General features: G+C 38.0%; 1 protein-coding gene across 2 annotated transcripts in view; it reads right to left on the bottom strand.

Annotated features, from left to right (window-relative positions):
* Positions 1 to 4,602, bottom strand: part of Lrrc69 (leucine rich repeat containing 69) — a 71,788-nt gene extending 67,186 nt beyond the window's left edge. For both annotated transcript variants that reach the window (XM_048358992.1, XM_048358991.1), the window contains exon 1: positions 4,050 to 4,602. In XM_048358992.1, coding sequence (XP_048214949.1) covers positions 4,050 to 4,232 — 183 coding nt within the window. In that variant the 5' untranslated portion in view covers positions 4,233 to 4,602. The remainder of the gene's footprint in view (positions 1 to 4,049) is intronic.
* Between the last annotated feature and the right edge of the window lie 10,763 nt (positions 4,603 to 15,365).

Genomic DNA, 15,365 nt, shown 5'->3' on the forward strand with positions numbered 1-15,365 from the left:
TTATACAAAGACCGCCAACCTACACAGATGTCAGTCCACATTTTCTGCTCAACTTTCTACTGGCTAGATTTGTTGTCAATCCTTGTGTCCAAAGATTATTCCACCAAGTAATTTATGCAATTTTCATTTTGCCTTTTAAAACTTCCCCCTTGCCTCATTGTTCTTTAAATATACTCAGAGTTTACTATTGCACATGTATTCATTCAGCCCAGTACTCTGTCATTCCCATATAAATTCATTAATTTTTAGAAAATCCTTTTTCTGCATATGATAGCAAGGACCAAAAAGAGTAAATGCCTTATATTTAGCATTAATTTTTTTCTGTGTGTATGAAACTTTCATCAACCCTTTCCATTAACTGAGAGAATGTGCAATATTTTATAAACTGTAATAATGTATATTCATTTTTGAGAATTTCTAGATTTTGTTTGAGCTGAATCTAGAACTCCCACTTATAGAAAAGGTAAACAGTATTTCTTTATAAATTCCACAACTTTGGAGACTGCATACAGGAAAACTATTAGTTCATGAACAGCTTTAAAAAAAAAAAGTATAATAACATTAGCCTGAATCTGGCTTTTAGAACCCAATCTCAAATCTGCTTAGAGGTGTTATTTCTTATTAAAAACAAGGGCTGAATAAAATAGAGATATCTGCATGTGCATATGTATTGTGGCATTGTTCATAATAACCATGTTATAAAAACAGACTAGATGCATGCCTATCAATGGATGAACCCATAGGAAAATGTGTTTTACATAAGATGGAGTAGTATATAGCCATCATGAAAAATAAAATCATGTCAAGTATGAGAAAATGGGTGGAAATAGAGTAATCGCTACTTATTGTTAATTGAAATAAGGCATGAGAAGACAAATGTTGCATATTTTCTTTTTTATGTGGACTCTAGATTTTAAAAAACATGAAATTAGAATGTAACTATTTGGGAAAAGAAACACCACCAGTGGGAAGGTGTCCAACTAATAAAGCAAAGGAGTATAATGGAGGCAATGAAAAGTACGTTATATATTCACATGAAAATATAATAATGAAGCATATTATTTTTACTCACTAAGGTGGGGTAGACTGAGCTGGGCCAGCTCTCTGCTGAAGGAAATTGAGAAGGAATAAACATGTCAAAGCTTAGGAGCAGTCCTGAATAATACACAAATTAATTTAAAAGAAGCCACAAAAAAAAAGAAGAGAATTAAATGCTAATCCAACAGTTGGGCTTTCTTTCCTAAAAAAGTATATTTTAGAGTATGTAACTTGGGGGCAGATGGAAATTAACTCCAGTCCTGGATCTTGAACTTTAGGCCTGGGACCTATTTCTGAGATTTTTTTGCTCAAGGGTAGCATTCTATCACTTGAGCCACAGCTCTAATTCCAGCTTTTTGCTAGTTAGTTGGGCATAAGAGTCTCAGGGACTTTCCTGCCAGGACTGGCTTCTAAACACCATCCTCAGATCTCGGCCTCCTGAGTTTCTAATATTGCAGGCATGAACCGCCCATGCCTATCTTGAGTAGGTAACATTTTACTACATAACTATTAATCAAATATCAGGGAAGGATAAGATTATTTTCAGATATACAAGGAATAACAACAACAAAAACAAAAAAAACAGAAAACACAAACAAAGATAAACTACTAAATACCAGTTTAAGATGTTATCTGCATGGGGCACTGATGGCTAACACCTATAATCCTAGTTATTCAGAAGGCTGAGTTCTGAGGATCGAGGTTCAAAGCCAGCCTGGGCAGGAAAGTCTGTGAGCTGTGAGCCTCTTATCTTCAAGTAAGTACCAGAAAATTGGAAGTGGCACTGTGTCTCAAGAGGTAGAGTGATCGCCTTGAGCTGAAGAGCACAGAGACAGTGCTCATGTCAATAGTTCAAGCCCCATGGCCTACACACACACATACACACACACACAACCAGTTATCTGGAGACTTGCTACTGATAAAGAATGTAAGAGAAGGGGAAAATATAAGATCCATAAAATGGTGGGTTCAATTTAAAAGAGCAGTCTGGCCTACACAGACAGCATCCAGTCAGCATAGATGGCACTTAGCTTAGATTTGGACAGAGGTTAGAGGGTCTTGGAGGAAAACGTCTCAGGGATCAAGTATATTTGATAAAATACATTTTGTGGTTGGTTTTAAAGTAATTGGAGCTATAATAAATTGAAGTAACAACAGAAGTGGAAAGGCAATTAGAAAACTCAAGAAACAAAAATGGCATCTAAACAAGAAAACAAAATCACAGCAGATTGACTTGCTTACTAACAACATACATTTTAGAATTTTCTGAGAGGTAAAATAAAGATTTGATCATGTTATAACTAAATAGGATATGAATGTCATAAACTTCATGAAACATACACAAGGAAAAGACAGCCTAAGTGGATTGTTGATGCCGATCCTTTATCGAAGTGAAGAATGAAGAGAAGCTGTGTTTGATGAAAGTTGACTTAAAGATATAATACTGAGAAATAACTGTGGAACCTATTATGGTAACACACACCTAAAATTGTAATTTAGAGAGAGAGAGAGAAAGAGAGAAAGAGTAGGATCACATTATTTTGCAGCTGGTCCGGATAAAGGTATGAGACCCTACTTGTAAAAAAAAAAAGTCCTAAAAATAAACAACAATAATTATAGAGAAATTAAAATATCCACAATTGTATTTGGAAGATGAATCAGGATGACATTTAAAATGTATAAGTTAAGAAAAAAGAATTAAAAGTAATTACATATGGAAAACAGGACTGAGGCTAAGAGAAAAATTAGCCTTGTATTGTGGGCTTTTGTGAAAAAAAAAAAAAACTCTTAAGCCAGAGAGTTATTACTTTAATGGAAATAAATTTAAGCTGAGGGAGAGATTTAGTTCATAGTTTAAATGAACTAAAATCCTAAGTTCGTTTGCATAGAAACTCATATGTCCCATTAGAATAGTCTGAGCCCTTGATGTCATGTAATTACAAATGCACATTTTATAGTAGAGGAAATTTAGGAATATTAGGAATATCTTCTAGATACATCACCTCTTTAAGGTAGGGTGAAGATAAGAAAATAGAAGTTTACTGTCTGCAATCCTTAACTGAAAATGAGCTTGCTGCAGTGATTTTTGCTGCATACAGGTTCTTTTAGTGCAGATGGCAACTTAGAAGCAAGCAAAAAAGAAAACTGCAATGTTAATAAGTTAATATCTCCTGCCTTCTCTCAACCTCAAGATTTTTAACAGCTGGAGTTTCACATTGCTAGGCAGAAACGTCTAACTCAAACATCTGGGATTCATTCCTGTCAATTGTTGCTTTTTAAGAAGGGTATTCTTTATTTAAAAAATTAACCTCCCTTTCAAGACTATTTCAGAAAAAATAAATGTCCCTTCCTTCCTCTCCTGCCAAGGTTCCATTTCAAAGTTTCATCCAGCACTAGGAAATTGAAAAAGAACTCCCTTCCTGCATGTAAATGTCTCTTTATTCCATACCCCACCTCACCCCCCAAAAAAGCTTCAGGACAGTCCCAAGGGTAAAACAGCTTCTTCTAGATCCTCAAGTCTACTTCCAGATGTGAGCCCCCAAGGTACACAAGCAGATCCAGGCTTCCACCCCTTTCCAGATGTTAGCCTCCAGGAAGAGGAGTATGGTGGAGACCTAATCCCCTGATTCCAGATGTAGGCCAAAGAGCATAAGAATAGAAGGAAACATCTTCTTGCCTTACCACATGTAACTCCCTAAGTGAGAAAGACTTCTTTCTGGTGCCTGTCCAACAACACGCTACATACACTAAGCCGCCACAGAGATAAATTTCCATAGATTGATCTTATTGTTCTGTCTCTCACCATTTTTTTTAATTTCTATTTTTCAATTCTCAATCCAACACATGAAGAGAGAGGGAAAGGGGGTGGGGGAGGGGGGAAATGAGGGAGGAGGTAACAAATTGTACAAGAAATGTACCCACTGCCTTACGTGTGAAACTGTAACCCCCCTGTACATCACTTTGACAATAAATAATTATTTTTTTAAGAAAAAAGAGATAGGTTTCCTCACCTGAGTCAAGGTGCTCAGTTGTGGACACATTTTAGGAATTTGGTTATTTTGTAAGTCTAGACTCCTCAAGCCAGTCAGTTTTTCTAATGCTGAAGGCATCTTTTTTAGCTTCTTCCCATTCAAAGTAACAATCTTAGTGCTGTTACCACCCCTCAGGGCTCTTATTAACGATCTCTCAGCCATGATTTTGAGGAAATTTTTTTAATGAATAACTATTAGTTACAGTCCTTCATTATTCATTTTTTAGAATCTCTAATTGTAGAACTGATATGTCATAGAGGCAAAGACATTCTGAGATACATCATGTTGAAAATGAGTTTCATTTTCAATGGTTTCCCATTTAAAAGGTAAAGTCTGGGTTTCTAGGTAAATGGTAGGGAAAAGAGATAGGTGGTACAGCTTTGGGCAGGAAGTACATCAGACAAGTGTTAGATACTTATTCCCAACACATGGAAGCTATCAAAGATGAATGAAATCACATTTAAAGGACATAGAACACATCTTCTAGAATCTTCCAATTTAACAAGAATAAAGGGAAAAAGCAATGTAAGAACAGACTGAAATACAACAAAATATCCAAATCTAATAATTCATAATGGTACATTAGTGACTCAGGAGATTCCCTTGTGACATTTCCACTAATGTGTTAGAAATAAAGTTGGTAGTGGTCCATTCAAGACAAGACATTTGACCCTAAGTGGAATTTTACCAGTAGCTTCCTTGCAGAGTGACTTATGACTATGACAAAATTAGTTCACTGAATAGAGTATACACAAACAGATCAGTTAGAAGGGAGCAATTAGCAAGGGGGAAGATAGGCTGCAATAAAATAAAGAGAAAATGGCTAGAAACCGTATTATGTGTCCAAACACACATGCCCAGAATAGCCTTCCTGTCACAAAAGAACAAAGGCAGAAAGGAGACAGCCTAAGTTTGCTTCTAAACTTCAACCACCCTCAAGAGGTATATGTATTCAAATTACCCAGTAGAGAATAATGCAATTTAGGTGACACCAGGAGGGACTGTAAATCTCATGGTAGATCAATGAGGAATTGTGAGAGGGATCCTCTCATGCTAGGTATAAAAGTGCTTGTTGCAGTCACCCAAAGCATGCCTGATCTTGCAAGGGATGCTTGATTTTGCAAGACTACGATTAAAGTCTTGCTTTTAATACACCTCTTGTCTCCTAAGTCCATCCTTTGAACTTTGATGGGTGTGTTTCTTTTTATATTTATTTTATTTTTTTTCTTATTGTCAAAGTGATGTACAGAGAGGTTACAGTTTCATATGTTAGGCCTTGGGTAAAACCAAATAGTTAATAAAGTTCTCTTAAAAAAACTGTTTCAGGGCGCTGGGAATATGGCCTAGTGGTAGAATGCTTGCTTTGCATACATGAAGCCCTGGGTTCGATTTCTCAGCACCACATATATAGAAAAAGCCAGAAGTGGTGCTGTGGCTCAAATGGTAGAGTGCTAGCCTTGAGCAAAAAGAAGCCAGGGACAGTGCTCAGGTCCTGAGTTCAAGCCCCAGGACTGGCAAAAAAAAAAAAGTTTTACAAGTCAAGTTTAGAAGCTCATGCCTGTAATCCTAGCAACTCGAGAGGCTGAGATCTGAGGATTACTGTTCAAAGCCTGCCTTAGGCAAGAAAGTCTGTGTGACTCTTATCTCCAATTAACCACCAGAAAACTAGAAGTCATGCTGTGGCTCAAGAGTAGTAGAGCACTAGCCTTGACTGAGGGGGAAAAAATGCTCAGGAACAGGACTCAGACCATGAGTACAAGCTCCATGACAGAAAGAAAGAGAGAGAAAGAAAGAAATACAATAGATGATAAGTAGATAAAAAATAAGATAAAAATATTTTAGAATATATCTCATTGAGCTTTACTATATATTTTAAGATAGACATATAAAAATAAATATGCATATATATCTACATCTTACTCATAGAAGAAATTTAAAGCTAATAAGAAGGAAGAGAAAATAGGTAGAAAAATTTACCATTTTTATAAATGCTGATGGAATAAAGAATCTATACAAAAATCATAACATTGATGCCAAGAGTATTAAGTTAAAAGTTAGAAAAAGCTTTATAAGTAAGTGGTCAGGTTAATAACTGAACCCATGAATCCATTTCCACCATCATTAAAAATGAGACAATAGTGAATCTTAGGCCTTACTTTAAGATACAATTTTTAAAATACCAAATACCATCCATGAAACATTTTTTTTTTTTTTTTTTTTTTTTTTTTTTTTTTTTGCCAGTCCTGGGGCTTGGACTCAGGGCCTGAGCACTGTCCCTGGCTTCTTCTTGCTCAAGGCTAGCACTCTGTCACTTGAGCCACAGCGCCACTTCTGGCCATTTTCTGTATATGTGGTGCTGGGGAATCGAACCCACGGCCTCATGTATACAAGGCAAGCACTCTTGCCACTAGGCCATATTCCCAGCCCCCCATGAAACATTCTTACCTAAAACTTTGAATCTAAATCTAATCACACCTTTGAAATCTATCAAATATAAAAATAATATGTATGTATGTATATATATGGACTGAGAGCAAATTAAAATCCTTTTCAGGAGCCAGATGCCAATGGCTCACTCCTATAATACTAGCTACTCACTAGGCTGAGATCTGAGTATCAAGGTTAGGAGCCAGACCAAGCAGGCAAGTCTATGTGACTCTTATCTCCAAATAAACACCAAAAAATATGGAAGCAAAACTGTGATTCACGGTGTAAATTATCAGCCTTGAGCAGAAAAATCTAAGGGATAGGGCCAAGGCTCTAAATACAAGAAAGAGCCCTATTACCAGCACAAAACCAATTATCTTCTCAGGCAAGAATTCAGTCAAATTGATAACACAGAAAATTCCATAAGGAAAATAACAAAAGGTTTTACCAGCAAGTGAATAACATTAATTTAAAAAGACAAAACTGTTTCTGGGTCACAGCTCTGTGGTAGAGCACTTACATGGCAAGTGCAAAACCCTGGGTTTGATTCCAGCACTGCAAGAACAAAGAGGGAGAAGGCAATAGGATGTTAAGAAAAAGTAAAACATCAGACAAATAATAACCAAATGCAATGTCTGGACCTGAAGTAATTTTTAAAATTAATGTATACTAATATACAAAGCTGTTCTACTGCAAAAATTTCCATGCATGCATTTAATGTGCTTTTATCAAATTCACACACTGTGATGGTCTTTGTTACTCCTAATCTTCTCTTTTACTATTTTAATGGGCTTCATTATTTATGTTCATACATGAATATAAGTTTAGTACATGAGCACTTCAATCATAACCTCTCACTCTCAATAAGAAAGACAAGTATTGCATGTTTTCTCATACATAGTATTTAAAACTGACATAAATATCAAAGGGGGGGGCATTAATGGAATAACCAAATGGGAGATGGCACAAAAAGCTTAAAATAAATTTTATTCACAAATCTTAATGGTCCACTTGGTAGTGAAAAGACTGGGTACAGAAATCACCTGAGGGATTATTACCCACATCTTGTGGTAGATGCCAATTGTTAGGTAGGATTTTTCAGCCTCAACATGTAACTTGGGCTTCCTCCCAACATGGAGGCTTGATTCAAAGGGTGGTCACTGCACAAAAGTGGGGAGGGGGCTGTAGGACTTTTATGGTCTAGTTTCTTCCGAGATCATGTGACATCATGTATCATGCTACAATCTTGATTAGAAGCAAGTCACTGAGGCCTGCCAGTCTTTCTTAGGAGATAAGCATTAGCCTCTGTTTCTGCATTGTAAGTGACTAAAAAAAAGAATAAAATAAACTGAGACATGTTTTTAATTCCAATTTACTGTGGCCATAAAGTACTCACATTTCTCTCACATGGAAAAAAGTCACTTTTTCTCAAGAACTACCTGCCTTCCCAAAAAGTTTAATCTAAGATCTTAATATCTAAATTTAAACCACATCCAGAGATAGGCACAGCTCCTGACAGGTAGTTCAATGAGTCCAGTCCCAGTTCATCATCATGTAAAGATCTATGAACCTATGAACTAAGAAGTTATCTATTCCCACACAACCAGAATAAATAATTGGTAAAACAAACATTTGCAAGCAAGACTATCCCATTCAAAAAACAGCAATAACAACAAACACCAAAGGAAAAAAAAACTGAGCGACAAAGCAGGTAGGCAACTGTTTTAAAACAGTTCTGAGAGCCAAATAGACATATGTTGTCAGTTCCTGAGTTACTATATTACTACTGCCTGGAATCACCTCTTGGTTCTCTTCTTTGGACTCCGTTTTATCCTCTGAATTTCTTTTCCTGTGCTTAAAATATAGCCCATGTTTGCCAAGTACATTTTTCAAATTGCTTTCAGTTTATAGACATTCAAGAATCCAAAGACCTCAAAGACTTATAGGATTTTTTTTAGTAATAGCTTTATTAAAATATAATTCGCATGCCATATAACCACTCTTCTAAAATGTACAATCCAATGGTTTTTCACCAAGTTGTGCAACAATCACCACAATCAATTTTAGCTTTCATACCCTCAAAGCCTATAGCATTTAGCAATCACTAATTCTCTCTGCCCACACAGAATTCCTAAGCAACCACTAATCTTTTTTTTTTTTTTCCAGAGCTGGGAAGAATCTTATGCATGCTAGGCAAGTACTTCATCACTAGTTCTATCCACAAACCCACTAATGCACTTTTTATCTCTGTATAGATTTGCTTGTTCTGAGCACTTTATATAGATGGAATCATAGATTATGTGGTCTTTTCTGACTGCACTCTTTAACACAAAATAATATTTTCCAGTTTCATGCATGTTATAGGATGTACCAGTATTCAATTATTTTCATTACAAAATAATACTCAATTACGATGTGGATAAACTACATATTACTTATCTATTCTACTGTTGAGGAACATGTGGGAGGTTTCCACTTTTTTGGCTCTTATGAATGTTTATATAACTACTGTTACACAAATTTTCATTTCTCTAGGGCATATACTTAGGGATAAAATTGTTAGGTCATAGAGTATAACTATGTTTGGTGTTCTGAGGAATTTCCAGGCTGTTATTCACAGTAATTAGTACCATTTTACATTTCTATCAACCATACTGAGTCTTATCTTTTCATCTGTGTACTGTCCTCCACATTCCAAACTGGTATCTTTTTTTTTTTTTTTTTTTTTTTGGCCAGTCCTGGGCCTTGGACTCAGGGCCTGAGCACTGTCCCTGGCTTCCTTTTTGCTCAAGGCTAGCACTCTGCCACTTGAGCCACAGCGCCACTTCTGGCCGTTTTCTGTATATGTGGTGCTGGGGAATCGAACCCAGGGCCTCATGTGTACGAGGCAGGCACTCTTGCCACTAGGCCATATCCCCAGCCCCAAACTGGTATCTTTTAACAGGAGCACCAGTGGCTCACATCTGTAATCCCATCTACTAATGAGTCGGAGATCCAAAGGACCAGGGTTTGAACCCATCCTGGGCAAAGGAGTCTGTAACTCTCCATATCCAAAATAACCAGCAAAATGCAGCCAGGCAGGCAACCTGGACAAGATGCAAGACCCCAAGTTCAAACACGAGCAAAACAAACAAACAAACACTTCAGTGTTCTCAAATTCCTTAGGAATGGCCCTTCCCTACTGTGAGATCTCATATGGGATTATATTTTTAATAACTGTAGACACCTTATCATTCTTGGCATATTTAATATTCCTGAGGTGCAATCACAAGCTTCGGCAGTTATGCCTTTGGCTTCAACTTGGACCTCACTTTTCTGACATTTCTTTGGACTTCCTCTGTGAATTGTAGCCTCATTTCTTATCTGGAGAGGTCAGGAATGACCTAGTTTTATTTCTCAAACTCAAAAAGTTATGATTCTTTTATACTTAATTATTCTTCCTCTTGGTAGTCTCTCTTATCTTTACTCTAGGCCAGTACAAGAATCCTCACAGAAAAAAAAAAAAAAGAATCCTCACAGCACTTCTAGCACTCTGCCTAAAGCACTCCTTAGCTTACAATACCCACTTGATAAGATATATTAATTTTCCACTCTTAATGCTGCCAGCATGGCTGAACTCTGCTATGGTGTTCCAGGAGTCACCTTTTTTCTAGTTTGGAATATTTCCCTCACCTTTATCCTATTCACACCAACAAATCTCTCCTGGGGGGACATTAGCCTCAGTCCCTCACAAAGCTTTTCTAACATACACTTGAAGGCTTACTCCCTAAACTGTGACATGGCTTAGCTATAACAGTACATTTTATATTTCATTGCAATTAGAAATGAATTAGATGTATATGTTCTTGGTACATGTATATGTATATGTTCTTGGTACATTGTGTATTGTCTACCTGACCTAGGGAAGGGAAAGAAAAACAGGGTGTAAGATATCACAAGAAATGTACACACTGACCTACTATGTAACTGTACCCTTTTTGCACAACACCTTGTCAAAAAATTTGTTTAATTAATAAATAAATTACAAAAAAAGAAATGAATTAGAAAGTATGTAGACTATGGGATATATTGTAGGACTTTGACCTTATTTCATGGTAGCACAATTATTGCCCTGGGGCCTGTAGCTGGGTCTGCCCAACACCTAGTGAAGCTGAAAATCTGGCAGAAGAAGGAGAAATTTCAGGCTCAGGCATAAATTCATTTCAATGAGTAAACCCATAAATCAGTAGGTGTGGGTGACATTAACAACTGATGCTCTACACCAGTGGCAATGATTTTCCAACTGTCACTTTATGGATGACATTATTTCATCCATAATGTCTCCTGCCAGGACTGGCTTGCAATTGTGCAGGAGAGCATATTTGGAGATCAAGTCAGAGTTCAACTAAGTTGATTCAGTGTAAATCCATCACACCATCACCCTTCACTTCTCTCTGCTCCCTTTTCCACTGCCAGTATCATTGACCCAAGTCTCTTTGCTTCCCACATGGACTACTTTGCTTTCTTTCTATCAGTCATCACCAACTTTCTACAATAAAGGTATATCCCTAACAAAAAGTCTTTTCAGGAACTGGGAATATGATCTAGTGGTAAAGTGCTCACCTGGTATACATGAAGCCCTGGGTTTGATTCCTCAGCACCACATATAGAGAAAAAAGAAAAAAGCCAGAAGGGGCGCTGTGGCTCAAGAGGTAGAATGCTAGCCTTGAGCAGAAAGAAGCCAGGGACAGTGCTCAGGCCCTGAGTCCATGCCCCAGGACTGGCAACAAAAAAACACACGAAACAAATAAACAAAAAATAAAAAGTCTTTTCATTCTCTACACTGCTTCTAAGTGAAAAATCTCAATCACCAAGTGAAACTAACCTTCAAAGGCTAGCTTACATGGGAATACCAAGTGGTAAAGAGTTGTTCTAATGATGCCAGAAAGATTGCCTGCTGTTGATGGCTGAGTCCCAGGGTAACAGTTTAAAAGCACTAACCAGTTATGTAATTATGACGGGTGAAACATGTAAATAACAGACATGATGGAAGTATTTACATAAAGTATAGAGGACCAGGGGAAATGTAATTTTAGTGTGTAAGTTTAGAGGAACTGTCAGTAGAGAGGGACTCGGGACGAGTCAAGAAAATCCTCCCACAGTAAGAAGAGTACTCATCATATGGCAGGGGAAGCCACTAAAAAGTTGATGTGATGAAGACTATGACCTTCAGTTTAGTAGTTAGGACTCACAGACATGGGAGTGATTATCAAGTTTATATTAAAGTGGCTAGAAACCACAGACATGATATGCTAACCAAGACCACACACCAAAAAAAGGCCAGCATGGGGCATGAGGTCTAACAGCTCAGTGGGCAATGGGAGGAAGGCAGCCAAAGTCTAGTCTTTGCTGGGGTTTCTATAGGAAAGACCAAGCAGGGCAGGATAAGTGATTTAGGAATATTTGCAGAGCGGTCTCACTGTCTGGTACTGACATTAGGATGATTAAAGCAGATACTGCTGTCTGGGGTGTATGGGCCAGATGGAGAAGGTGCGGGTGGGCTTGACCCCATCTGCAAATTTTCTCTCTGAAAATTAGCTTATCCCTGGTGGAGGGGTCTCTTCTCAGGCATGTTTTCATAGGGCGTCAAAACCTTGTAATTCACAGAGAATTAAAAAAAAAAACAGATTTGCAGTACAGAAAAGCAATAGTCTTATTTGCATTTCTGGCACTTCATTTTCATAGGACAAAGGAAGGTCAGGCCAAAGGCAAGACTATAAACAGGGACTGCAATCATTCCAGGTGACAGGGAAAAAAAGAATAGATATGAAAGGACAGGTCATAGAACATTGGTAAGACTGCAGCCAGTACCGGTCTATAGGAAGTATGTAAGAGGGGCTAGGAATATGGCCTAGTGGTAAAGTGCTCGCCTCATATACATAAAGCCCTGGGTTCAATTCCTGAGCACCACAAATATAGAAAAAGCCAAAAGTGGCACTGTGGCTCAAGTGGTAGAGTGCTAGCCTTGAGCGAAAAGAAGCCAGGTACAGTGTTTAGGCCCTGAGTTCAAGCCCCAGGACTGGCAAAACAAAACAAAACAAAGAAAGTATATAAGATAGCATGAACCTTGGATGTTAAGTGGAGAGATGAGAATTGGGGATCTTTGACAGTAGGGCTGTGGTACAAAGTGCAAGGCTATTAAGACATGAGAAACCTAGTCAGAGATGGGTGGTTTTGCTATCTCAAATTTTTGTTTTGATCTTCATCTGAAAAAATCCCTACTCATTAGAAACAATTAGGACTTGTCTAGAATAGTCCTAGCCGATGAGCACAATAGCAAGGCACATATGATCACATAAGATGATGCTAAGCAAAATGAACTACAAGATTTGAAAATAAGTAGTTTATTTTTGTTGTTATTTTCAACATACCATATAAAATTAAGCCTTTTTCTTTTGTTTTTCTTCTCCATGGTTTTAACCCTTATGTCACTGTAATTGATTTTGGTATACTGGGTATTGTATGTACATGTATCAGAACTAGTGAAGGGGAACACCAAAATGGAGAGACAAAGGGTAAAAGGCGAACCAATGCAACAGCAATACTTACAAGACAATATGCTGTAAACCAACTGTACAACTCGGGGGAAGGTGGGAAGGGAGCTGGAGAGGGGAGGTGGGAGAAAAATGGAGGAAGTAACAAGTTTGACAAGAAATGTACTCACTGCCTTATGTAACTGTAATCCCTCTAAACAGTACTTTGACAATTAATTAATTAATTTAAAAACCATTCCTCTGGTTGGGCAACTGCAAATGAAAAGGCTGCTGAACACTGCTACATAGCTTCGTGGAAGGTCAGTGTCCAGAGCTTTCCCAGTAACCAGAGATCCATCCATTTGGCAGAAAAAACTGAAAAATCACCAGTGTTTTAAAATAACAGTGGCCTGTGAACTCAGCACAGGACCAGGAACCTAAAGTTGGATGTTAATCCAGACAGAGTTAACAATTTACTATATAAACTTCAGCAAGTCCATCATACTGGCTACATATCTCTCTTCATATCAATAAAACAACAAGAAGGAATACCAGCCTATTCCACTGAGATTGCATGGGAAATAGCTAAGTAAAGATGATAAAGTATAGCCTACTATGAGAATGTGAAAAACACATAGCATATTAGGACCTTGAGTAACTTAATAGTAAAGCAATCATTAATTTTAAGAACTCAAGAGATTTCTTCTATTTGCTAACATTAATGTAGAAAAGAATCTAGCCAAGTTGGTTTCAGTGGCTCACATATGTGATCCTAGCTATTCAGGAGGCTAAGTACTGGAAGATCACAGTTTGAAGCGAGCTCTAATTAACCAGCAACATTTTCTAGACTGGAGATGTGGCACACGTGGTAGAGCACCAGCTGTGAGTGAAAAAGACAAGAGCTGAAGCCCTGGGTTTAAGCCCCAGTACTAGCAAAAACAAAGAAAGAAAGAAAATAAAAAGCTAATTCTGGCTGTAACCAGGATCCTTGTGACAAATTCAAGGAATTTGAAAGCTGGAAAATGCATTAAAAACAGGAACTCAGGGATACCACTTATGGTTCAAACCAGTGCCTTCATTTGATTTGTTTTGGCAAGCTTATTTAGTGATTAAAGTGTGGTCTGAGACTTGGGTTTTCAAACATGAACAGATGCCCTATGTACTTGAAAACTACTGTTAAGAACTAAAAAGTCTACGTCTTATAATAAAGGACACTGGGTTTCTCTTGGTTCGTTTACATTTTAAACATGAAAATCACTTTAAGAGATCCTCCCAGGCATTTACTATCCATGTGACAGAAGCAAGTCATTCACTCTTAAAGTCTCACCTCCATTATCCAAAAATCAGAATGAAAATACCAAACCCCTACTTCTGAAGGGACTAGGTAAGTCTGGCATATAGTAAGTACTCAAGAAGAGTTTTCTTTCATACAACCTCACAAGCAAATCAAGATCTCCACTTTCTCCTCTACAAATCTTGTGTGTAAGCTCTGCCCATGGTGTTGATGAAAGACACTGATACAGGCCCACTATGCTGAGGCACTTCCACATCTCCTGTGTGCTTTCACTGTCGCCTTCTATTATCCATCACTCCTCCAACCTCCTCCTCAGTTATCTGCGTGCTCTGGTAAATTTTGTGAGTTAGAGGAATTCAAACAAGGCTGAGCATCCGTCGACAGTGCTGGATACAGAATCCTCACACTGGCTAAGAGGTCATCTGTTATTAGCACTTCACCAACTGTAGCCAATGAAGTGATTTCTGGGACAGACAGTTAACAACTGTTAATTTTGCCAAGGTCATTTTTAAAGTGTCTCTCAACTGTTATCAAAATAATTAAAGTCCATCCAATAAGTTGCTAAACATCCACAGAGTCTAACTGGTTGGGGGAGGTGCTAAATCAAGAAGACAGAAGGAAGCCAAGACTACGGTTTGAGAAATGGGCATTTTGGACTATAACAAAAAAATGTCAGCAGGCCACACAGATTGTTTCAGGGATTGGAAACTGCATGTGTCCTGTCTAAAGTGGACAATCACTCAGCTCTGGCTGAGTGCCTTCAAGACAAATGCCTGGCTTCATGTTGACAGCTCATCTCATTGTTTTTCTTTTCTCTCTTTAAGAAGTGAGAAATATATGGGCTGGGGATATGGCCTAGTGGCAAGAGTGCTTGCCTCGTATACATGAGGCCCTGGGTTCAATTCCCCAGCACCACATATACAGAAAATGGCCAGGGGCTGGGGATATAGCCTAGTGGCAAGAGTGCCTGCCTCGGATACACGAGGCCCTAGGTTCGATTCCCCAGCACCACATATACAGAAAACGGCCAGAAGCGGCGCTGTGGCTCAAGTGGCAGAGTGC

Source organism: Perognathus longimembris, chromosome 12 (genome assembly GCF_023159225.1).
Source record: "Perognathus longimembris pacificus isolate PPM17 chromosome 12, ASM2315922v1, whole genome shotgun sequence".
Lineage (NCBI taxonomy): Eukaryota > Metazoa > Chordata > Mammalia > Rodentia > Heteromyidae > Perognathus > Perognathus longimembris.